Genomic DNA, 22,630 nt, shown 5'->3' on the forward strand with positions numbered 1-22,630 from the left:
TCGGGGAGCCAAAGAGCCCTGAGCCCACGGCCAGCTGGACAGGGAAGGAAGGCTTTAGGACAGTGGTGCTGCCGTTAGCCCAGAGGAGGACACCTGTCCGGAGCGAGGCAAACACACAGTGGGACTGTGCAGTACACCGGGCCAGCCCATCACTGCCAGCCTGTCTCGGAGATGGGAGTCCAGCTGATCCGCCCTGAGAAAGACCCGGAGGATCATCGCACCCATCTTCCCAGCCGAGGCACGGTTCCTTCCTCCCCAGTTCCCCAGGCCTGCCGTAACGAAGTACCACATGCCGGGGAGCGAGAAACAACAGGCGTGATGCCGTCACAGCTCCGGGGGCCGGGAGTCTGAAACCAGGGTGCCGGGAGGGCCGCGCTCCCTCTGAAGGGCCCGGGCGGGATCCCCCCTCGCCTCTTTGAGCTTTTGGTGGTTTTCTTGCACCGTTTGGGGTTCCTGGGCTCGCAGCTACCTGACTCCAATCTTTGACTTCGTTGCCACATGGCATCTCCCTGGGTCTCTCTGTCTTTGCATGGCTGTCTTCTTATAAGGTCACCAGTCATATTGCATGAGGGGCTCGCCCTGCTCCAGTATGACCTCACTTAACTTATTACGCCTGCAACAACCCTATTTCCAAGCAAGGCCATGTTGAGGTACTGCGGATAGGACTTCACCGTATCTTTTAGGGAAGATAGTTCAGCCCATAACACCTTCCATGCCACCCCAGGAAGGGGCCATTCAGCTTCTAAGGAGAACTTCCACTGACAGGAGCGCACGGCCTTCCATGCATCAAGCCCTGTGGCTAAAGACCTCCCCCTCTGCACCCTCTTCCTGCTCTGCGCCTCCCTCGCTCCCAGAAATACTTATCAAGGGATTAATATATTCCAGGAATGGTGCCAAGTCCTGGGTGTGCAACGGTAAACAGAGCAGATGGAGGGAAAGGCTGTTATTACGTCATCCTCGCCCATGGGTCCTAGCTTCCCTCAAGGCCACACAGACTGCCCTGGCCACAACCTCAGTGTGGCCCCTTAGATATATGAAGACAGTCACGGGCTTCTTCCAGGCTCCTGTGGAGCGAAAGCCTTTGGTTTCTTTACTTATCCCATATAGTAGGGTGGCCATATATTTTATGGACCAGACCAGGACACTGTTGAGAGTGAGCGAGGGTGCTCTTGATAATGACACTGAATTAGCAAGCGCACACCAGGAATGTCCCTGGCTGACTGCAACATGTGGTCACCTCACGGGGCACGGTTTCCAGGTTCTTCCATACCCCGGCTACTCTCTTCTGGACGTTTTCTAGTCTGTCTCCTCTTAAATCATTATTCCCAGAAGTAACTGCCAGATATTTGGCATAGTGGAAAAAAACAAACAGGTGAGGACATTGTTTTAATAAATGTGCCAAACGCTGTAACGAAGGCGAGGTATTTGGGGGAAACCCAGAGGAAAAAAGAATAAAGTCTTTCTGAGCAAGTGGGGGCGAGTAGAAGTTTCCTCTGTAAGGAAAGGACCGGGGTGTCTTAAAAAAAAGCATCTTGTCAGGTCTCAAGGTTGAGGAGACAGTGGCATTCCTTGCTTACCTGTTGCCGATTGAGATTTACGTTATTTTTTTTTAATTAATTTTTTTTTCGATTATAGTTGACGTACAGTGTTTTAGATATTCATGTTATTTTTCATGGAGCCTGGTGAGATCTCTTCTGTTGCTGGCCCTCCTTTGATCTAACCCTAAAGTACCCTGGGAAAGATGCACTTGTCCTGGATGCCAGTAGTTCATTCCTCCTTCCGATCTCCTGGTTTGTTCTAAGAAAGAACAACGAAAACACAGGCCGAATGTGGCAAACGAGGCAACACGGGTTGGTCCAGGATCCATGGCACGTCCAGGCCCCAGTAGGAGTGAGTTGTTGACAAAGATTTGCTGGGGACGAGCTTCTTTGATGGGTTTATGCTGGTCACTGGGGAGGCAAAGGATACACATGGTCCCTGCTTTCAAGGTCATTCTAGTGAGCAAGACACATAACCCATAAACATGTGTGCAATGAACTCTAAGTCATGACAAACTATCTAAGGACTGTTACACACCTTTATAAGTCAGTCGGCGGTATCTTTGGGGAACAAAGGCAAAGTTGTGAATCATTCCAACTGGAGGAGTTCGGTTGGCTTTCACTGAAGAATTTCGAGGGCTTTAATGGCCAAGTCAAACATTTGATAGAGAAGGGGTGGCCCAGAGGTGTAAAAACACAGGAAATGCGTGGGGCAGGAACAGGCTTGGCAGGTGGTACAGGACGGGAGGAGGGAAGAGAGGGGCAGGTCAGGGAGACTGCCTCGGAATGCAACACCCAGGGGCTTCTGGGACAGCAGGCCACTGTCATGTGTGGATAACCATCTATACCCCCGACTCCCCTCTGGCCAAGGTCTTAATGCCAGTGCGGTGACGGCCCAGGGCAGAGGCGAGGACAGTGAGGGGCAAGGTGGATCACTGCAGCCCTACGGCCCAGGTAGCCACTGCCGCCTCGGGGTAGGCTTGTCGTGGGCTGCAGCCTCTGCTCCCACCCCTCTCGAGCAGCTGCCTGGTGTCCCTCCTTCGATGTGGGTGGCGGTGATTCTCTAGAGTGATGACTCAGCACGGAACTGGCCTCCATCCAAACCGAAACGCTCTCGCAACCCAGGCTGATGAGCCACGAGCCAGTCCTCACCAGCCCTCGAAAAGGTTGGCCCGCCGAAGCGGCTCATCTCAGACAGACCCTGAAACCAGAGGTGTGGACATCAGCAGGGGTCGGGGGGAAAAGTTCAGACCCCGAAATGGTCCTCAGTTCTGTGCCTCCTTGTCTGAGTGTAGAGGGCAATTCTGCTGAGATGCTGGTCTTCTGGAGCTTGGCGTCACCTCTTTGGGGAGGCCTTTCCCGGGTGGAGGGGCCCTCTCTCTGCTAGGTGCTCTGGTCTTCTGTCGGAACAGCTAACGAAGGGGATTGCAGTTGATGGTTTCTGGATCTTCACCAGCTCTGGGCTGCGAAACAACCTCAGGGCAGGGAGTGTGGCTTCCTCATTTCAGAATCTTCAGAATTGGCACCCAGTGGGTGGTCAGCAGATGTAGACAGTAGAAAAGTGAGGAAAGGAGGAAGGGAGTAGACCAAAAAAAGGCGTGCTGAAATAGAACCACATGTTCATGGAAATGAGGGATGCGTTAGGAAGAACTGCCTCTGTGGGGCTGCATCTGAATTTGCTTCTGTTCTTGCAGGCCCCATTCAATAAAACTACTTACAATTAGTATGTTAAGGCTGTATCAAAATGAAGACTAGTGCAATCCAGACACAATTCGTTATTATATACTCATTATTATTATTATCATTTTTTTCCTCCTGATTTTAAAGTAAATTAATCTTGAGATATTTTCTTGAGCCCCTTACAGCACAGTGGACCCCAGGTACTGTGCTTACTGCGACCTGATAGATAAGCCAGCCATGAGCCACGAACACAGAGGTCGTACAGCAATGAGTGATCCCACCAAGGCACCAGCCAATCAAAACCCGCGCTTTGCGGGCTCGAGTTCCTGGACGTGTCCTCCTGCACCAGACGTTATCCCTTGATCGCTGGACCCTGGGAAGGGCCAGAGGCTCTGGTGGGCAGAGGGTCACTTGGGGAGTGTGACGCTGTGACTCTTTACCGACTGGGATGAAAGGATTTCAGTCTTTGAAAGATGGGCATGGGCAGTCCGGTGCCTTCTATAAACCCTGGACGGAGGTAGAAATAACCCAATATGGTCACTACCAAAAGACAAGATGAAAGAAGAGGAGGAGGCAGACATGCCTGCCAGGTTTCTGATCCAGGCAACAGGCGGTACCATCACTGAAAGAGAGAATTCAGCAGGAGGAGCGGGCTTCAGGGGCAAGGCAAAAAAGTTCAGCTCGGGACAAGGACTGTGATGGATCTCTGGGCTTCGAGGACGCAGCGCCTGGGGGTGCTGATGGGTGGGTGGAGTTTTTTAGGAAACAAAGTGAGGACTCAAACGGAGATTTGGAAGTTTCAGTTGGCACATAGTAGGCCCTCAATAAATCTGTCCTGGGCTGAATGAGATGCCTCCCCCTCCCCCACCCACGCCAGCATAGCCACATCGGCTCCAGGCTCAGGGGGTGATCCCGAGGACCCCACGCAGACTGGCTTTAAGGAGAAACACAGAACAACCTTTGTGTGATTACCATCCAAACAGATGACCGGAGGGCATATTTTGACTTTCAGTACCCAAGATGGGGGCCCGTGGGGTGGGGCGGGGGGCGGGGGTTGCTTACTGCTGTCAGAGCTAGTGCGAGGGGCTAGCGAGAGCTTGTCTTGTTGTCTTGTACCGTGAAGATCTGGGAGGCATCAGGAGAAGAGATTGCCTTTTCCAAACCCTGGAGCAATACTTATTTTCCTTTCACGTCTATTTCCCTAAGTGTATTTAAAAGAAAAGAAAAGAAAAACTCTGTTGATAGATATTATATAATCACATTGTTTAAATATTTGAGATGGTGATTACACCACCATTCAATTTTAATTGCTACTTCTGTTAACATGTCAGATTGTTCTCAAGCAAAATTAATTAGGACCAAACAATTGATTGATGGTCTTTAAAATCCAAACCTTCAGAAACTTAGCAGTTTCATAACCTGACATCACAACTGCAGAGTAAATTTGGAAAACGGACCTTATCACCTCAGGGTGTTCTTCCCGGAGGCCATATGTTAATTGTATAAATAATAAACAAAATGCAAAACATGCAGTAGAGAATCACAGACTTTATTTTTATGCAAAAATCCTTTCTAAAGCAGGTCTGATGCTTCACTGTCTCTCTCTGAATCCTGTGACAGGCATCTCAGTACCTATGAGACAGCCCCATCCCTTGCCAGCTTGTTCCAATTGTTGCCAAATTCTCTCTTATGTCACACTGGAATAGAGTTCCCAGTCATTTCCTCCTGTCACTTGTAAATTTCACTTTCTGAAGCAACACGGAAAAAATTCCATTTCTGATCTGAAGATTCCTTTGAGAACTAAGTCCCCGTGGGCAGGAAATACACAGACTGACTAGATACCATGCTCTGCTCCTCAGGGATTTCGCTAGGGTGAGGCGCTGGGGAGCTCTGTAGCAGGCTTAATTTCACATTAAGTCTGAATGAGACTCCCCAGCTCAGCTATGTCAGCCGGCGTTATAAGTCTACAGACTTACAGGATTTGAGAAAGCTTTGAGAAGGAAGGAGTTCTGAACAGGTTAGTTGCTGCAGCTTCACTTAAATGTAATTCAAATAAAGAACAGTGCACCCCAAGATCTACCTATGCCCTTGCTGATTTGGGGGGATCAGGGTCAGGGTATGGAGAAGAAACTTAACACACTATATTAAATTTTTATTTTAAAATCACCTCTCATGTATTAATATATAGCGATTATACTTTGTAAGATCATATTTATGAGATTGAACGCAATTCTTAAGAGCGCATCAAGAAACCTACAGAGAGGAACCTTTATAAACCAATGTTCACTTCGGTCTAATCGAGTTGAAATGTGCTGGGCTAGGATTCAGCTTTGCCACTTAGTAACAGTGTGACTTTAGGCCTTGGCTTTCTCAGGTGGAAATGGGTGTGAAAATAATTAACCTGGCAAGGTTAGAGCGAGGAGGAGGTGAGGAAAGTCCTGTCAAGGGCCTGACATCCACCTGGGGGATGCAGCAGGTGCTTGATACCTGGAGCGATTAGGATTGTAGCTTCTAATTTTAAACATGAGGCAGAATGTTCAGTTAACTTCTTTAGGAAATGAAGGGGCAAGAACAGACATGTATATTCTATTAAAATACATTTCCGGGCCATATATTTAAAATGTCTGCTAATGTTTATAATTTTGTAAGTTTAAAAAGTAATATTAAGAAAATTTAAAGTTTTAAAAATGTTTAAATAATTAATAAGCAATCATGATTAAAAAAAAAATTCAAACAATAGAAAAATGAATGAACAGTCCCTCGCCACCTCTCCACCCGAATCCTAATCCCAGCCCCCAACAATCCCACTAAACATTTTGGTGTGTAACCTTTGAGATTTGCATCTATAAGCACATGTAATGTTTTTTCTTCAAAGGGGATCACCTGCTACGCATTGTCCTTCATCTTCCTTTTGCATCTAACACTATATGATAGAGTTGTTCCATATCGGACTTCTTCTTCACGGCCATGTATTTATTATTCTAACGGGTTTTTAAAGAGACGTTTCAGCAGAAATAATATCAGTAAAATGTGGTGTCTTCCTTGAGTTCATGATTTTAAACAGCTGGATGAAAAGAGAAAAATTCAGGCTAACGTCTGACTGCTTCATCTCTAACATATGGCAGAGATCCAGAGAGCAGGTGGGGGAATAATCCAGGTAAGACAATTAGGGGATTCTGGGTGAGTGGGGATCGTTCCTGTAATGGTGACAATCACCTCACAATGATACGGTACTCTGTCGTTTATCCCACAATTGACACTGGCAACAATCCTGCAAGGACGCAGGGGCCCATCATCCTCATTGTAAACCAGAGGACATTGAGCCTCAAAGACGCTCGCGTGGAGCTGGGGGGCCAGGAGTTGGTAGCAAGGTGGAGGAAAGGGGCATTATCCCTGACCTGACTCCTCAAGGCTATTGGTCGGCAGATGGACCACAGAAAAGGAGCAGAGTGACCCCTTGGCACCTGACCTCACGTCTTGTGCAGGGCTGAGGCTGCTTCCTCAGTTCTGGAAGAATGTTGCTCTAGAATTCCTGGCTTACGGGCTGGGCTCCTCTTCATCCAAACACAGTTGTAAATGGTTCTTGAACTGGGTCGTCAGGGCCTCTGTGAGTACAGAGCGGGGGAAGGGGACCTGGCCTGCTCCAGAGTTCACAGAAGAGAAACCTCCCACATTCATCCTCATGGTTTTAGAGATAAGTGGAGAGCCTGGCATCATCTGAGACTGGCCTTGGGTTTTAATGGAGCAGAAGGAAGGGAAACAGAGGGCCTAGAAGACCTTAACTGGCACTGGATGATGATGCTTAGAAAATGTATCAGGTTGTCCAGCCCTTTATCTCAGTGATGCCCAGAAAGAAGCTGCAAATAGGAAATAACACGCTTTGTCCCTCTGACACTATCCGTGGGGCCCAAGGGGCTGGTTCTCCTTGGCTCAGGTTAGCAATCCGGGAGCAGGGACCAGAAGGCCGCGCCAGGTTGTCTCTGGGCTGCTCACAGAAGGGATTATTACTCTCGTCTGATGATATTGTGGGTCAGGGGCCTTACTGAGCCAGAGCGAAGGAGCTGACTGGCAAAGCATCTTCCTTCTCCCTAGCCTCCCCGCAAAGGCTGCACTGTGAGAAATGAGTATTAGATGGGGGGAAAGATGGTCTTCCTCAGGACCTGAAGTAGCTTCTGCAGAAAAGGAGACACATGCCAGGCTCGCACCTTCAGGAGGCATCGAGAACCTTGCTTAGCTAATCTGTGCCTCTGGGGGCCCCAGCCCCGTGGACCTGCAGGGCGTGCCATTTTGAGGACACTGGAGCCAGGGGCTTCTCTCTGCCCTCTAGTCTGGAGAACCGCATTTCGTTCCACCCTTGTGAAACTAAATGCACCGCAGCCCCAACCCCCTCAGAGGAGACAACTGCAGATTTCAACGGCAGAAAGAGATGAAAGCCAGGAACTTCTGCTGGGAGAGCTTCATCAGAGAGGCCTGGGTCTTGTTCGTGGCGTTCACTCTGGATTTGAAAATTCCAAAGACACCCAGAGGCTGCTCTAGTGGGAGACAGAAGGAGGCCGAGAAAGTGAGGTTGGGGTCCCCTATTCCCAGAGCAACCAGGGCCATTCCACTTTATCTCATTTTTGGGGGGGTGGGGGGTAAAAATTTGGCTTAGTGAAAAAGTCATTTAAACAATTCTTATTTTTACTAAAAGGTTTTGCTGCTGTAAGCAAATGTGACAACCACAGGTCTGTCACCTCCCTTTTCCACAGGATGCTGGTCCTGACCTTCCAAACGTACATGGAGAGCGTCAGTCTTGCTTTGGGAGAATAGAGAGAAATTCATTTGCTCATTCCACAAATATTTATTGAACGCTTCCTTCATGCCAGGTATAAGTATGCATTATGAAAAAAAAAAAAAGGTCTAATAAATGCTATCCTTGCCATCGAGGACATTGTCTCCTGCTTGATGGCACAGGTTACAGTCCCCGGCAGGCAGCTCGGAGCAGTGGAAAGAGTGTGGGCTCAGCGAAAGGCCTGGGTTTCCATCCTTGAATAATCTGATTCCTGTCAGCCCTAACCACAGACACGTTTCTCTTCAAGACACCTCTTTTTCTCTCTGCAGTTATTTTTAGTGTCTTCCGCTTACGAGGCTCCTTTGGGACAGCCGTGCTTTTAGTTTCTTTGACTCGTACCATTTCGTCCAACGGGGGCGGGGGCACCTTAATCTGTTTGAAGGCTTTAACAAAGGGTTTAACAGCTGTGCTCTTGATGCGTTTTGTACTTTTTTTTTTTTTTTTCGTGAGGGGCCTCCCTAGTCAGGATGTTGTAACATGCAATGAGGGGGGGGGAAAAAGCCTTTATTATATTAGGCCTCTGAATTTTCAGGATTGTTTGTTACAACAGCATAACCTCGCCCATCCTGACTAATACAAATTATCTACCCTTATCTGCTACTGGGCAAACTCCTCTTTCTTGTCCCATAGCTTATTTGTCTCCCAGTCTGCGAAGCCACGTTCTACTTTTCCAGGAAGAGGTGCAGGCTCTTTCCTCTGTGCACACAATATACTATAGGACGCAATAAGTTTGATGGAACTTTTCTATGTTTTTGTCTATCGGTCCCACTGGCTTGTATGTATACCTTGAGAGTAGAACTTATAAGTCGTATGTGATAAGTGTTTGTTGATAGGCTGCATGGACGCAGGCATGGTACTTAGAAATTGCTTCTTAACGCCTAGCCTTTAGTGCTTATTTCTGAGCTGCAAATAAACAATCCGTTTCTGTATAAGGGACATGATGCAATTGTTAGCATCTACCAGACGACTCTGGTTAAGTATGAAAGTTTGAAATCAAGGGGGTTAGAAGGGAGGGTCTGTAGAGTTTCTTTAGACTCTAACAGCCAGTGCCCTGTGCGCGCTGATGGACCAGATGGAAACCTTCCTTAACAAGTGTCCGGGAAGACGGCACAGTCCTCCACACGGAAACAATTTGTTAGCATTTACAAGTTCCCGTTTTTCTGTATTTTAACTTCTAATTGGTTTCCTCTTTTGTGCTAAGAATGCCATCTGTCCCTTTGACAGGTTTTTGGATTTGATACCACTTACCAGGAAATATGACCATCATGAGTACTGTAAGATGATTCTACAGTATCCAGCGCAAACAGCCCCGTCTTAATAATAACTTCACACGGAATCCCGTACTGTTCCGTGGAGAGGTTCTACCGCTTTTCAGGTACTTGCTGCGTTAGAATAAAGGCCTTCACGTCTGCGGCTTCTAGTTCATTAATAATGCAAGACAACACGGTCTTCTTTTGATTCGGGATCTCGTATCTGCTCTGTTGCGGTAAGAAGGGTATTATTTAATCTGTATTTGTAGATGAGAAAACTGAGGCTGGACGTGATATAGTGCCAGGACGTTAAACTTAATCTCTGGATCTCTACACACTGCTCCACAGATACCACGTCTCCTTCGTGGGCTAACAGTGGGCATAGGACCCTTTATTCCCATTCTACGATCCAAGAAACTGAGGCCAAGAGCAGTTCAATGACCAACGTAAGATTCTTCAACACAGAATTCACCACTCTGGGTGTGAAGAACTCCATTGCACTACCCTTGACTTTGCAATACCTTCTTCTGAGGCCAAAGTTACCTGGGTCAGGACGAGCTAAGAAGAGAGGGGCAGAGTGACCCCGGGGGAGGTTCCTGTTGAAGAAAAGATTATTCATTAGGCCTATGAAAACAGAGGACCAACTCCAGAAGGCTTAACCTGGAACCCAAATGCTGTGCTCTGTTGACGTAGGGTTCACTGAGCCCCTGTAGGCAGGCCGGGGCTGGAATGATGGGCGAGAACTGACTGCCAGTAATTTAATTACAGGTTCAGAAAATGTCCAACAGACCCTGTGCTCTGGTCAAAGACTGATTTTGCATCATTCGAGGCAGGTCACACATCCCCTTCCCCTGGGAAGTCTCTCGGGTTTATACCCGAGTGTGATGAATGCTACACCACCAATCCTCACGAAATAGTCATTGAACTGTGAGGAAATGAAGGCTCTGAGTGGCTACCTGGATTGTCCATCACACAGAGCTCCGTGGCCCGTCTGGGTTCAGAGCTTGGTTCTTCCCACCATTTTCTGCGAAAGATGCAAAGGCAAGGTGAGAGGGTTCCTTCTACTCAGGAACTTCTAACCTTGTTGGGAGAGCCACACACACATGAACCTGATAAAGAACACAGCTGGATTATGCTATCTGGGGGCAGGGCAGGCAGTGAACGATTAATGGAGATTTGCGGGGAGAAGATTAGCATTCCTTCCTGGAGAGTCTCCAGCTAATCTTTTTGGACAGGATTTAACTAAGCAGAAAAAAAAAAAAAAGAGAGACTTTTTAGGCCAGAAGCAGCAGCTTCTGGAAATGGACACATTGAGTAGGGTCTGTCAATGATCGCTCTTTAAACACAAGAAAACCAAAGGGGCCCCCAGGTTGATATTAGAGTGGGCTTGGGCAGCCTTTGGAGGTATAGGGAGAGTCCCCAGAACGGGAAGGCCACTGAAGTCAGCCAAGATGAAAGGCAAATCAGCCATCTTTCATGTAACCGCGTGAACAGGAGATGTGAAAACCTGAGTAGAGATCCGGACACACCCACATTAAATCACTGAGACTGGAACATAGTCCTAGAAAAAGAAGATGGGATACAGAAAGTGCTGCCCTAAGGGGCAGTGCAAGGGGACCTGGAGACCAGATCCGGTGTCAGAATTCCGTGTAGCCCTTACAGGCTCCTGTTAAGACTGGGTTCCCCTCCTTTGCCAAGCCTTCTGAAGCACTGGCAATTCAAGGTTGAGGTCTGCGGAGTCAAAGCTTGCTGCATTTCCTGACCTCCTTGGAGCCTGGCACTGAGCAACCTGCTTGCCTTCCAGGTCAGCTTCCTCATTTTGTCTTTTAGCATAAAGACAATAAGATAAATGGGAATTCCAACTCTACAAAAACAATAGAACCTTCTGTCCGTGGAGGTCTTTGTGGTTTAAAAAGCATTTTTACTCACCCCATCTTTTCTCCTAGTCTGTGAAGCACTAAGCCTGAGAGAAGGTTTCCCAGAGGAAGGGACGAGGAGCCTGACCTGCCTCAAATGATGCAAAATCAGTCTTTGACAGGCATACAAGGTCTGTTGGACGCTTCTCATTTTCTAAGTCTATAATTAAATTGCTGGCATTAGATAAAGAAAATTTGTCTTAAACATAATTGTGCTGTTAACAAGAAACTTCTCACCCCCCAAAACTCTCAATGCTGTGTTTCGAATTTTCCTCCAGCCTCAGATTTTTTCTTTTTTCTTTTTTTTTAAAGTAAATGTCTTGTTTTGGGCGCATGCAATATCATATACTTTGATTCTAATCCTAATTCAACCAATGCCCATTTTATCCCATCTTGGTCTCTCTTGGTCTCTTGGTCTCAGCTGACTCAGTTCAATACCAGCTTGGTCTGAAAGAATGCCAACTAGTCCAGGAAGCAAAAAGAGTTCTTTGGGGTGACTTTAGGCTTCACGAAACCCTCCTTTCCTTCCCCCAAATGATCAGCTTAATGATTAGCTTCCCTGAGGAGCAACAAAAATAATCGTTCTGAAAAAATTACCAAAACGAAAAATTAAATTTGCTTATCTCCCACTGCTTCAAAACACTTTCGTAAAGAGGAAAAATTTCCCCCTCCCCCCTGCCTGATTCCCTTCTTCAAGGTTAACCGCTATTAACAACTTGTTGCACATCCCACCCAATTTGTTACTGGGTTTATATAGATATATTTGGGTACACATCTATCCAAAATGCCAGACACATGACCTGTACTTGTATATATCTTTTCATACTCCTGGACATTTTCCAAGACAGCACCTACAGATCTAAGCCTTCTTTTTTAGTGGCTGCACGTTATTCTACTGCATGGATATATTACAATAGATCCAACCATTCCATTCCCCTATCGATGGGCATTTAGATCACTTACGATATTTTTCGTTATTGCGAACGATGCCGCAACACATATTCTTGTTTATATTATTTTTATTTATTTGTTGTATGACTTCTCGTAGGATGGATTTAAAAGAGTGGGATTGCTTTTACTCTTGGGGCTGGAACACCAACAGTGTAAGAGAGGCTCCCCCTCCCCCCACTGCACTCGCCTACCCAGCCTTATCAACACTCCTGGCCAATCTGCTAGACCAAAATATGTTAATCTCCTCGAGATTTAATTTGCATTTCCCTGACTACTATGAGAAGCTGAGCATCTTCTCATATGTTTATGGAAATTTGCATTTCTTATTGGGTGAATTACTTACTCTTATCCTGGACCCATATATTTTTGTCAAGCTTTTTTTTCTATTCCGTGTATAGGAGCTCTTTACGTACATGGATATACTCCTCCTCGCCTATATCAGGCAAGTATTTTTCTATCACCTGTTGTTGGCTTTTGACTTTGTTTAAGGTGTGTTTTAACTGTAAATTTTAATTTTTAAATTTTTACTAGTCGAATATGCTACTTTTTTTCTTGTTTCTTTTCTAGGGAAAGAACTCTAATCTCTGTTTTCTTAGACTTTCATAGTCTGAGACTTTTTCCATTTAAATCTGCAATCCAGACTTTTAAAAATTAATTATTAATTAGTTAATTGATTTGTAATTGGGTAGGTCAGGTAGCTTTACTCCAGATGAAGAGTTAGGGGTTTAGAAATTATTCAGTCAGCAAAAATTTATACTTTTTTTTTTTTTTTTGGCTGAGAGAACCAGTGAATATCCTAGGAGAAACCACGGTCCCGAAAGCTGGAACTGGATCTTCAACTCATGATCTGGGGCGGGGGGTGGGGAGAAAGAGGTTTTTGTTTAAAAAACCCCACTATCTTTCCTCAAAAATCTCCTTTATCAACCAAATCCTGTGGATAACTCTATTCGAAATGTGGTCATCTTAGGTGTGTGTCTACGTCAGCATGCCCTAACTCATCCACGGTCTAAGTCCGGACGGCAGATGCGTGTTGAACCAAATCTTGTCTTTGAAGCCATGTACAGATCTATTTAATGTGCATCCACACAGTCTGAGAACGTTTCAACATTTTTAAGAATTTGCAGGTTTTTCGAGAAGCCAACTAGGAACCAGCAGCAGCAGGGTTTCTCCCCAGCCTTTTATCTTTCCATTTGCAAATGAAAGTACCAATAAATACTTGTTGAATTTTATCATTCTGTTAACCTTCGAATTCCGACCTGTCAGTAATTACTGGCTTGCGTTAAATGATGGAAATTAGAGGTTGAGATCCAGAAAGGATACGTGATGTGCTTGGAGGCACAGAGTACCCACTTCTCTTGTTTCCTTGTCCCCTCTTTTTCTGCTACTTTTTGTTCCTTGACAAAGGATTGGAGTGGTGAAGGGCACAGGTCCGCTGGGAGAGGACAAGGGGAGATTAGGATTTTAAACGTAGCAACGGGGACCACCCTTGCCTATTTTAACAGTCCTCTTGCTATTTTGGTTAAAAGGCAGGGCAGGCAATTCTTAGTGCCCATTCTGGGGTTGCTGCTGAGGGCCTGAAGAAGGTTCTGGAGTGACATTTCTCTCTCCCTCTGTTTCTGATGACTAGAAACTGTCTTGGAAGAGCCGGCTGCCTTAGAAGGACTCACTCGGAGATCTCTGCCTTGAACAATACGGTGGCGTTCTTGCTGTCTACAGGTCCCCAGCTTCGCACTGAGGATGCCCCCCCTGAACAAAACAAACAGGTCCTCTAGGCTGGAGCTCACAGGTCGGGGGAGGGAGGCAGCCTGCTTTCATGAGGCCTCTGGCGGAAAGCGGCATTAAACAAACACTCCCAGGAATATATAATTACAAATGGAGGTAAAGGATGTTTGGAGAGAATACAGCAGGAAGGCTTGGTTTAGATTAAGGGGTTAGGGAAAAGCAGAAGTGGGGTGTTAAGGGCTTTTGCAAAAGTGAAGTGTTTTACATGTGTGAGGGAAGTAATCATAATAATAAAGGTGCTCAGAAGGCAGCTCATCCTCATTCATGGGCCACTTCCTAGGACTCTGGGTGGGCATCTGCCTCTCTTTCCAGAATTATGTAGGCATCCAGAATCAAGGGCTGGAAGAGTCTTCACAAATGCTAACACGTGAGCATTTTACAGGCTCCTGACGCTGCATCCTCACCCGTAACTAGTTTGAATGCTGAGGCGAATGGCGAGGAAGAGTGGAATTTTCAGTTTGGAAAAAGGAAGGTAGAAGAAACTTTCCCAGGCCAACCCCGTGACAAGATTCTCCTACCCCAAACCACCCGAGCAATGTTTTTTTCGAAGCAAAATCTCACCTCACTGTGTATTTGGTTGTGAAGGGGCTGCCCAGGAGACCTGGGTTGTGCCTGGGGTTTCGGGATAGGGGCAGTGACCTCTAACTTCTTCACACACTCCCAAACACACCTGTAAGAAAGTGCGACTCGAGTGAGGTGAGGGATTTGATGGCGAAGGGTGAGAAGGAAGAAGGTAAATGATGCCGGGAGAAAGGTATGAGTTTATCGGGAAGAGTCTACCATGACCTGGTCATAACAAGAGCCAACACTCAGGCTTAGGCGCTGGGCACTGTTCTAAGCGCGTTCACAACTCATTTCTCCAAACGGCCCTGTGGGTAAGCACCACTAGGAATTCTATTTCGCACCCAGGGAAACCGAGGCACAAAGGGGCTAAGCAGTGACAGCAGCGTTCCTTTTTCGCTTCCAACAATTTAGAATCAAGGGTCTGGAGACGAGGTTGGGTCCTCAGGCGGTGTGGACCGCAGCTCCCACGTCAACCCGATCCTCCTCCCCTTAATTCGGGGCGACGCTGGCTTTGAAAAGGCCAACCCCGGAGCCCGTGGGGACGGCTGCGGGCGTCTGACGCCCATTTCGTTCGCGGCCGAGCCGCCACCCGCTACGCGGTGCGGAGGACCGCTTGACAGTGCCCCGGGGGCGACAGGAGCGCTGCGGGGTGGCCCCACTTCAGTCTCCAACGCCCAGGCCCTGCAGCTCCGCTTTCTGCTCGGTCTCCGCGAGGTGTCGCTTTCGGCCGAAGAAACCGCCGCGGCGCCACCCTCGTAGCCCGCAGTTATTTATTTATTTTCAAACAAGGGGGGCGCCCCTCGCCTTTCAATTTGAAACTAGAAACATCCTGCGGTCTCGTTCCTAAATGGCGCGTCCTCTTCCTCCCATTTTGCACCCTCGGTTTAGCTCCCTTTGATCGCACAAGGGCAGCCCCTCCCTCGGCGAGGCTTTGCAGGATGCCGGCCTCGCAGTCGAGGCGGGGGCTGGGTTAGGAGCCTCCGTAACCCCCCTCCTCTCCCGCCCGCCCAACATAACACCCCCGGAGACCTCTGGAAAAAATGTTTTAATGCCAAGCAATTGCTAGGCACGCAGAGCGGGCGCTGCACCGCACCGCTCTGCACGCAGCTGGTTCGCAGAGTGCACCGGCTGCAAGCCCGGGGGTCTGCGAGGGCGGGAGGGGCACAGCCCCGGCTTCCCAGCTTTGCAGCCTCCTCTCTGCAAAGAAAAAGCAAGTGGCTTTTGGCGCGAAAGCCTTGGCGCCTCCCCTGATTTTTATGGAAATCAAGAGGGCGGGGTAAAGCCGCTTTCCTCGGCCTCTCTCCCACCCCCTTGTCTGTGCCGCAGCCCCCTTCTCTCCCCGCCCCCCGGGTGTGTCAGATTTTTCAGTTAATAATATCCCCCGAGCTTCAAAGCGCAGCCAGTGACAGTCATCTGTCTGGACGCGCTGGGTGGATGCGGGGGGCTCCTGGGAACTGGGTTGGAGCCGAGCTAGCGCTAGCCAGGCGCAAGCGCGCACAGACTGCAGCCACCCGAGGAACCCGCCCCCCCGCCCCAGGCCACCCGGGGACCCCAGCTCAGAATCGCCTCTGGAGCCCCGGCAGTCCGCGGGAGGTAAGGAGCGGGGGTTGCAAACCTCCCGGCGCCCCGGGAGCGGCGAGCGCGGCGGGAAGGGAAGCACTGGATGTGCTCGCGGCTCGCGCACAGGGCGCCCCAATATACCCGGGGGACCGTTTCTGCTTCCGAAACAAAACCACCTCGAGGTTTTCCCTGAAAAGCCAGTTCCAGCCCCCGAGGCACCCCGGCTGCAAGAGACCCGCCCTAATCCTTTTACTGCCCTTGCCAGGGGAGTTAATGGCTTCATCGGAAAGAAATTCGCCCTTCTCTGTAACATTTGTCTGTATTCGAGCCGACGGGGAGCCGGTGCGTCCCCACCCCAAAGCTGGGGTTCTCCAAAGGGCGCCCCCCGCCAAGAGAAAAAGAAGCGGGCGTTGTGGGGGACGTGAGGCTGGGCTAGGCAGCCGTGGTTGGTAATCTGGGTCACGGCTGCTCCGGCTCGGAGGAGACGCCGCTCTCCCGCGACCCTCCCCGCGCCTGGCGCCTTGCAACCATTCCGGGGAACCGGGGTTTAGGCTGTTCCCTCGTCCTGAAAGAGGACGTTGTCGGGGGGTTGAAAGACCCGGGTGGGGTTAGAGAGGTCCAAAATAAGCTAGTGGCAGAACTCTCCCTTGCAGCGCTGAATGCCGAGGGGCGTCTGTTCACGTTTGGGGGGTGGGGGCGCGTTTGGGTGCCTGTTGTTGGTCTCGGTCTAGAGAAAGGATTTTTTCTATTTGCAAAGTTTCCTAAATACCCCGCTATCATTTGCACTCCCGAGGTTGCAATTTTACAGTGGGAGATTGGGGTACTCGAGGTCCTGCGCCCGGCAGCTGGGTTGGAGCCTCGGGCTGCCTTTGAGCAGCTGGCCCGACATTGGTGCAACTGGGCTTCCGGCGAGCTGGTGAGCTAGAATCCTGCAGCCTCCGAGAGCCCCCTCCCCCAGGCAGCGCCTGTGTGAATGAAATGGCAGTTTCCAAAGTTGCAGAGCCACGCCACCACTCCCCGCATCTGCATGCCCCCTCCCACCCCCGGTCGTAGACAGCTTGTACACAAAAGGAGGGAGGGAGCGAGCGAGAGGCAGAACTTCCTCCACCTTCGGGAGCGCAGAGCCGAGTGGGGGGCCAGGAGGGGAGGTTGAGGCGCGAGGGGCCGTCCACTGCCTGTCCCCGCATTCGGCGCCGCTCGCCAACCCTCTTCTGGTGTGTCTGTCGGTTGCAGTGTCGGAGGTTGGCGCGGGCCCCCGCCCTCCGCGCCCACCACGGCAAGGAAACACCCCCAGAACTAAAGAGAGCGGAGCGGAAAGAAGCTTTCGTTTGCCCGCCGGGAGGCGAGCCGATGCCGAGCTGCACCGCGTCCACCATGCCGGGGATGATCTGCAAGAACCCAGACCTCGAGTTTGATTCGCTGCAGCCCTGCTTCTACCCAGACGAAGATGACTTCTACTTCGGCGGCCCCGACTCGACCCCCCCGGGGGAGGACATCTGGAAGAAGTTTGAGCTGCTGCCCACGCCCCCGCTGTCGCCTAGCCGTGCCTTCCCGGAGCACAGCCCGGAGCCCCCGAATTGGGCCACCGAGATGCTGCTGCCCGAGGCCGACCTGTGGGGTAACCCGGCCGAGGAGGATGCGTTCGGCCTGGGGGGCCTGGGCGGCCTCACCCCCAACCCGGTCATCCTCCAGGACTGCATGTGGAGCGGCTTCTCGGCGCGCGAGAAGCTGGAGCGCGCGGTGAGCGAGAAGCTGCAGCACGGCCGGCCGCCCGCCGGGCCCGCCGCCCCGGCCGCGGGAGCGGGGGCTGCCAGCCCTGCGGGCCGCGCGCACGCCGCGGGGACCGGCCGCGCCGGGGCCGCCCTGCCCGCGCCGCTCGCGCACCCGGCCGCCGAGTGCGTGGACCCCGCCGTGGTCTTCCCCTTCCCGGTGAACAAGCGCGAGCCCGCGCCGGTGCCCGCTGCCCCGTCCGGTGCTCCGGCCGCGGGCACCGTGGTCGTCTCGGGGCCGAGCGCCGCCGCCCCAGCCGGAGCCCCGGCGGCCGCCCTTTCGCGCCCCGGCGGCCGCCCAGCCAGCGGCGGCGACCACAAGGCCCTCAGCACCTCCGGAGAGGACACCCTGAGCGACTCAGGTAAAGACCGAGCCGGAGTCCCGGCTGCCCCTCCCCTGCCCTCCCAGGCCCCGGGGTGCGTTTTTTGTTGTTGTTACCGTGCGTGGGTTTGGCTTCGGGGGAGAGCATTTTGGGGGAGGTACTGCTTGTGGCTGAGGTCGCTTTTTTCCGAGCCGATCCCCCACGGTCAAGAGAGGGTGAGAGAACACTGAAAAAAGGAGGGCGTTCTCCAAAGTCACCTTCACTGCTCTCCCCAGGACCCCGACTCCATCACTGGCCCTCTCGCCGGGCCCCCCACCTCTTTGCAGTGCAGTGGAAGGAAGAATATTGGGGAAAGGGAAATGGCTAAAGCCAGGTGGGGGGTCCAGGGGCCTCCGGCTGCATTGCCTGTGCAGAAACCTGTTAGCTCCGTGTGGACAGGGGCTGGGGTCAGGGTCCGGTTGGGAGACACCCAGATGAGACACAGGTGCTGTGCAAAATCCTGTTTAGGGCACGGGAAGTTAGAGGGGGGTTGCACAGACGGCTTGTACCGGTGTTATTTTATTTTTCAAACCTGGGTATTCTTCTCCCCCTCCCTCCGTGGGTGGTGGTTTATTTGCTCGAGGTGCGTGGCCAGCAGGCGGCGATATGCGGGCCAGCAGGCCAGGCCAAGGATCTGAAAGGCTGGGGGTGGTGGGGCCACCCCTCCCCTCCATTCAGCAGCTGTCGGCCAAGTACAACAGCGATTGTGTACGTTCTCAAAGGGCCGCCTCTTTACAGCGCGCAGTGAGACCTGGGTCCAGTTCTGTCTTCTAGCCAGAATTCCAGAACTGATTTTCAGAAATGAGCTGAGCTTTTTCACTCGGCCTCCTTCAGGGTGAGGGGCTGGCACTTAGCCGGCCCTCCGGGAATGCACACACCCTGGAAAGACTCATTGATAAGTTCTGTTGTGTGACTGTCTTAAACTGAAGGGTAGGGTTAAAAGACTTCGCCTGGGGCTGGGGAGGTAAAGAACTCTACCCAAACACTTGAACAGCCCTTATCCTTGGAGCTGGGGCTCCTTTGAAACTTGAAAGCCAGTGTTTTCAGAATGCAGGCAGATAAAAAGCCTAAATTTCCTTCAGGGCTAAGGATGGATTCATCTGAGGCTCCTGGAAGGAAACTTGGTGGTAAGCCTCCAGTTTGAAGTGGGTCTGTCCCTTTAATGTCTGTGCCTTGACAGCTTTCGGTGAGGAAGCACTTCCTTCCAACAGCTGTCTTCTTGGCAGAAAACCAAAACATTGGCTTAAAGGGACCCACAGGCTGGAACAGCCTCACATTTCGGCTTTAGAACAAATCCTACAATTGTTCAGCTTTCCGGTCCCCCTCAGATCAAGCAGAAGATGTGTTTTGATTTTCATGCTTGTATTTTAAACAATAATTTTCTATCCCAGCATGGTAGTAAAACGAGGAGAGGGGAAAACGCTCACCCGGTGCCACAGGGTCTCCTTGCCGCTGTTGTTATTGGTGGCTTTGAGAAGGGGTGCGCGCATATTCGGGTTTAGAACGCCTGTGGATTATGACTTTGTAGTTAGGATTTGGTCTTTGCTAGATGGAAAACTGCTTAATTAAATTGTTCTTCAAGTTTAAGGGCCGAAAATCAAACTCAACCACGCGTGAAATCGCTCAACGAGGCTCCCAAAACGAGGAGCCTCGATTCTTAAGCGTAAAGGTGGAAATATAAATAAGTCTATGGAGTCGGACCAGTTAGCGATGATGGTAGAAGCCGCTGTTTACTGAGCATCGGTCCGCTAGGCCCAGCTCTCTAAATGTTAGCTGTCCAACTCAGCCCCGTGGGATCATCCACATTTGCTCGCTGAGGAGACCGAGGCTTAGAAGGTTAAGTAACTTGCCCAGTGTCCCACGGCTACTGTGTGATGGAGCCAGGATTCTGTCTGACTCCAAAGCTCAGGCTCTTTCTATTTCTGCCACCTGCTAAAGTCTGGAGGCTGAAAAAGTCCAAGGAGTTTGGGAGAGGAAAAAGGATTTACAGACATACATATTTAATCGAAAGAGACCTAAAATAAATAAATAACATTTCTGTCCACGTCTATGCCGATGGATTGATGATGACAGCAAACCGTGCGCCAGGGCTCTCTGTAAGAGACGGTGCGTAAATAGCCACGTGTCCCCCCGTGAGACTAACTCTTTATTTTGTTCTCCAAGATGATGAAGACGACGAAGAGGAAGACGAAGAGGAAGAGATCGATGTGGTGACCGTGGAGAAGCGGCGGTCCTCCTCCAACAGCAAAGCCGTCACCACCTTCACCATCACTGTGCGCCCCAAGAGCAGCGCCGCTCTGGGCCCCGGGAGAGCCCAGTCGGGTGACCTGATCCTCAAACGCTGTGTCCCCATCCACCAGCAGCACAACTACGCCGCCCCGTCGCCCTACGTGGAGAGCGAGGACGCGCCACCCCAGAAGAAGATCAAGAGCGAAGCGTCACCTCGTCCCCTCAAGAGCGCCGTCCCCCCAAAGGCCAAGAGCTCGAGCCCCCGCAACTCCGACTCAGAGGACAGCGAGCGCCGCCGGAACCACAACATCCTGGAGCGCCAGCGCCGCAACGACCTGCGCTCCAGCTTCCTCACGCTCAGGGACCATGTGCCGGAGCTGGTGAAGAACGAGAAGGCCGCCAAGGTGGTCATTTTGAAAAAGGCCACCGAGTACGTCCACTCCCTGCAGGCCGAGGAGCACCAGCTCTTGCTGGAGAAGGAGAAGTTGCAGGCGAGACAGCAGCAGTTGCTAAAGAAAATTGAACACACTCGGACTTGCTAAACGTTTTCTCAGAACTCTGGACAGTCACTGCCACTTTGCACATTTTGATTTTTTTTTTTTTTTAAACAAACATTGTGTTGACATTAAGAATGTTGGTTTACTTTCAAATCGATCCCCCGTCGAGTTTGGATCTGGGTGGGGAGCAGGGCCTGTGGGGTTCTGCCAGGACCTCGGGAGAGGGCCTGCGTGATGAGATGCTGGGTGGCCCCTCAGAGTTTCCTCCGAGTCACCTCCAAGGCAGCGGTCGAAGTTCGTTCAGAGTTGGAAGCCTCTGGGGCTGTTGAAGTCACCTTGTTTGTTCCGAGTTTTCCAAACAACAGAAAGTCATTCCTTTTAAAAATGGTGCTTAAGTTCCAGCGGATGCCACGGAAGGGGTTTGCCATTGAATGCCCCTGGGGAACATTTCTGTAAATACCAGTGACACACCCGCCTTTTGTATACGTCCTGGGTAATGAGAGGTGGCTTTTGTGGCCAGTATTAGACTGGAAGTTCATACCTAAGTACTGTAATACCTCAATGTTTGAGGAGCATGTTTTGTATACAAATATATTGTTAATCTCTGTTATGTACTGTACTAATTCTTACACTGCCTGTATACTTTAGTATGATGCTGATACATAACTAAATTTGATACTTATATTTTCGTATGAAAATGAGTCGTGAAAGTTTTGAGTAGATATTACTTTATCACTTTTTTGAACTAAGAAACTTTTGTAAAGAAATTTACTATATATATATGCCTTTTTCCTAGCCTGTTTTTTCCTGTTAATGTATTTGTTCATGTTTGGTGCATAGAACTGGGTAAATGCAAAGTTCTGTGTTTAATTTCTTCAAAATGTATATATTTAGTGCTGCATCTTATAGCACTTTGAAATACCTCATGTTTATGAAAATAAATAGCAATTAAATGATGCAATTTTTTTCTTTTTTTCCCTTGATGGCATTAAACTGGGCCCCTTGAGCAGTGACCATAATTAGAGATACCTTACAGAGGGATCTTGGTTTCCACAGACAGCGGCCCTTTTATACAGTCCCGGTTAGGCAGGGACTGTTGTTCCCACTCGGGGGTGGAGAGAACTAAGTTTAGGAAGGTTGAAACATTTCTCCCAGGTTACACAGGATAGAGATGTCATGAGTGACTGCATTACGGTAATAGCACTCAAGAGTTTCAGGAGCACCTTCATATATATTAGCTATATATATGACTCAAGCTAGGACATCAGACGTCAACCTATTAGAATGAGAAGGAAAGTCAAGACAGCATTGTGTAATTTGGCTGCATCTTGGCGTTGGTAATACTTATCTCTTTGGCAGATGGCTTTATATGTTGGTGTAGAGTATGGTTTTGTCTCCCAAGAACGCATTCTTCCAAGTTCACTAGGACTTGGGCAAGGTTCTGTGCTGAGCTTTGCAGCAGAATAAACAGATGAAGTTGGTCCCTCTCCTCAAGGAGCTCTCAATCTGATTCACAGAAGTAACCCGCGAAGCGACAGCCGTGTGGCCCAGATCCTGTCCATGTCCCGTCAGGAGAGACACCGGAGCATAGTGTAGCTCCTGTCACGCAGGCTGGTACTTGGGCTGCCCCATGGAAGCAGGATTAACCTCTGCAGGGTCTGGAGCCGAGCCAGCGCCAAAGGGTGGAGGGCTGAGGGTGGG

General features: G+C 50.1%; 1 protein-coding gene across 2 annotated transcripts; it reads left to right on the forward strand.

Annotated features, from left to right (window-relative positions):
• Positions 1-15,901: 15,901 nt before the first annotated feature.
• Positions 15,902-21,890, forward strand: MYCN (MYCN proto-oncogene, bHLH transcription factor). 2 transcript variants are annotated; one of them, XM_016134524.2, is made up of 3 exons: positions 15,902-16,105; positions 17,306-18,203; positions 20,367-21,890. In XM_016134524.2, the coding sequence occupies exons 1-3, from the start codon at positions 15,947-15,949 to the stop codon at positions 20,972-20,974; spliced, it is 1,665 nt and encodes a 554-aa protein (XP_015990010.2). In that variant the 5' UTR covers positions 15,902-15,946; the 3' UTR covers positions 20,975-21,890. The 2 variants fall into 2 exon arrangements, with proteins under 2 accessions (XP_015990010.2, XP_036080870.1); XM_036224977.1 differs by lacking the exon at positions 15,902-16,105 and adding an exon at positions 16,138-16,988.
• The last annotated feature ends 740 nt before the right edge of the window (positions 21,891-22,630 follow it).

Source organism: Rousettus aegyptiacus, unplaced genomic scaffold (assembly GCF_014176215.1).
Source record: "Rousettus aegyptiacus isolate mRouAeg1 unplaced genomic scaffold, mRouAeg1.p scaffold_m13_p_7, whole genome shotgun sequence".
NCBI classification, from domain to species: Eukaryota; Metazoa; Chordata; class Mammalia; order Chiroptera; family Pteropodidae; genus Rousettus; species Rousettus aegyptiacus.

Bases quoted from the DNA above. Each gene is read 5' to 3' on its own strand.
- MYCN (XM_016134524.2), top strand. From the start codon at position 15,947: ATGCGGGGGGCTCCTGGGAACTGGGTTGGAGCCGAGCTAGCGCTAGCC. The intron at 16,106-17,305 runs GTAAGGAGCGGG...TGTCGGTTGCAG, and splicing joins GCCCCGGCAGTCCGCGGGAG to TGTCGGAGGTTGGCGCGGGC. The intron at 18,204-20,366 runs GTAAAGACCGAG...TTGTTCTCCAAG, and splicing joins GGACACCCTGAGCGACTCAG to ATGATGAAGACGACGAAGAG.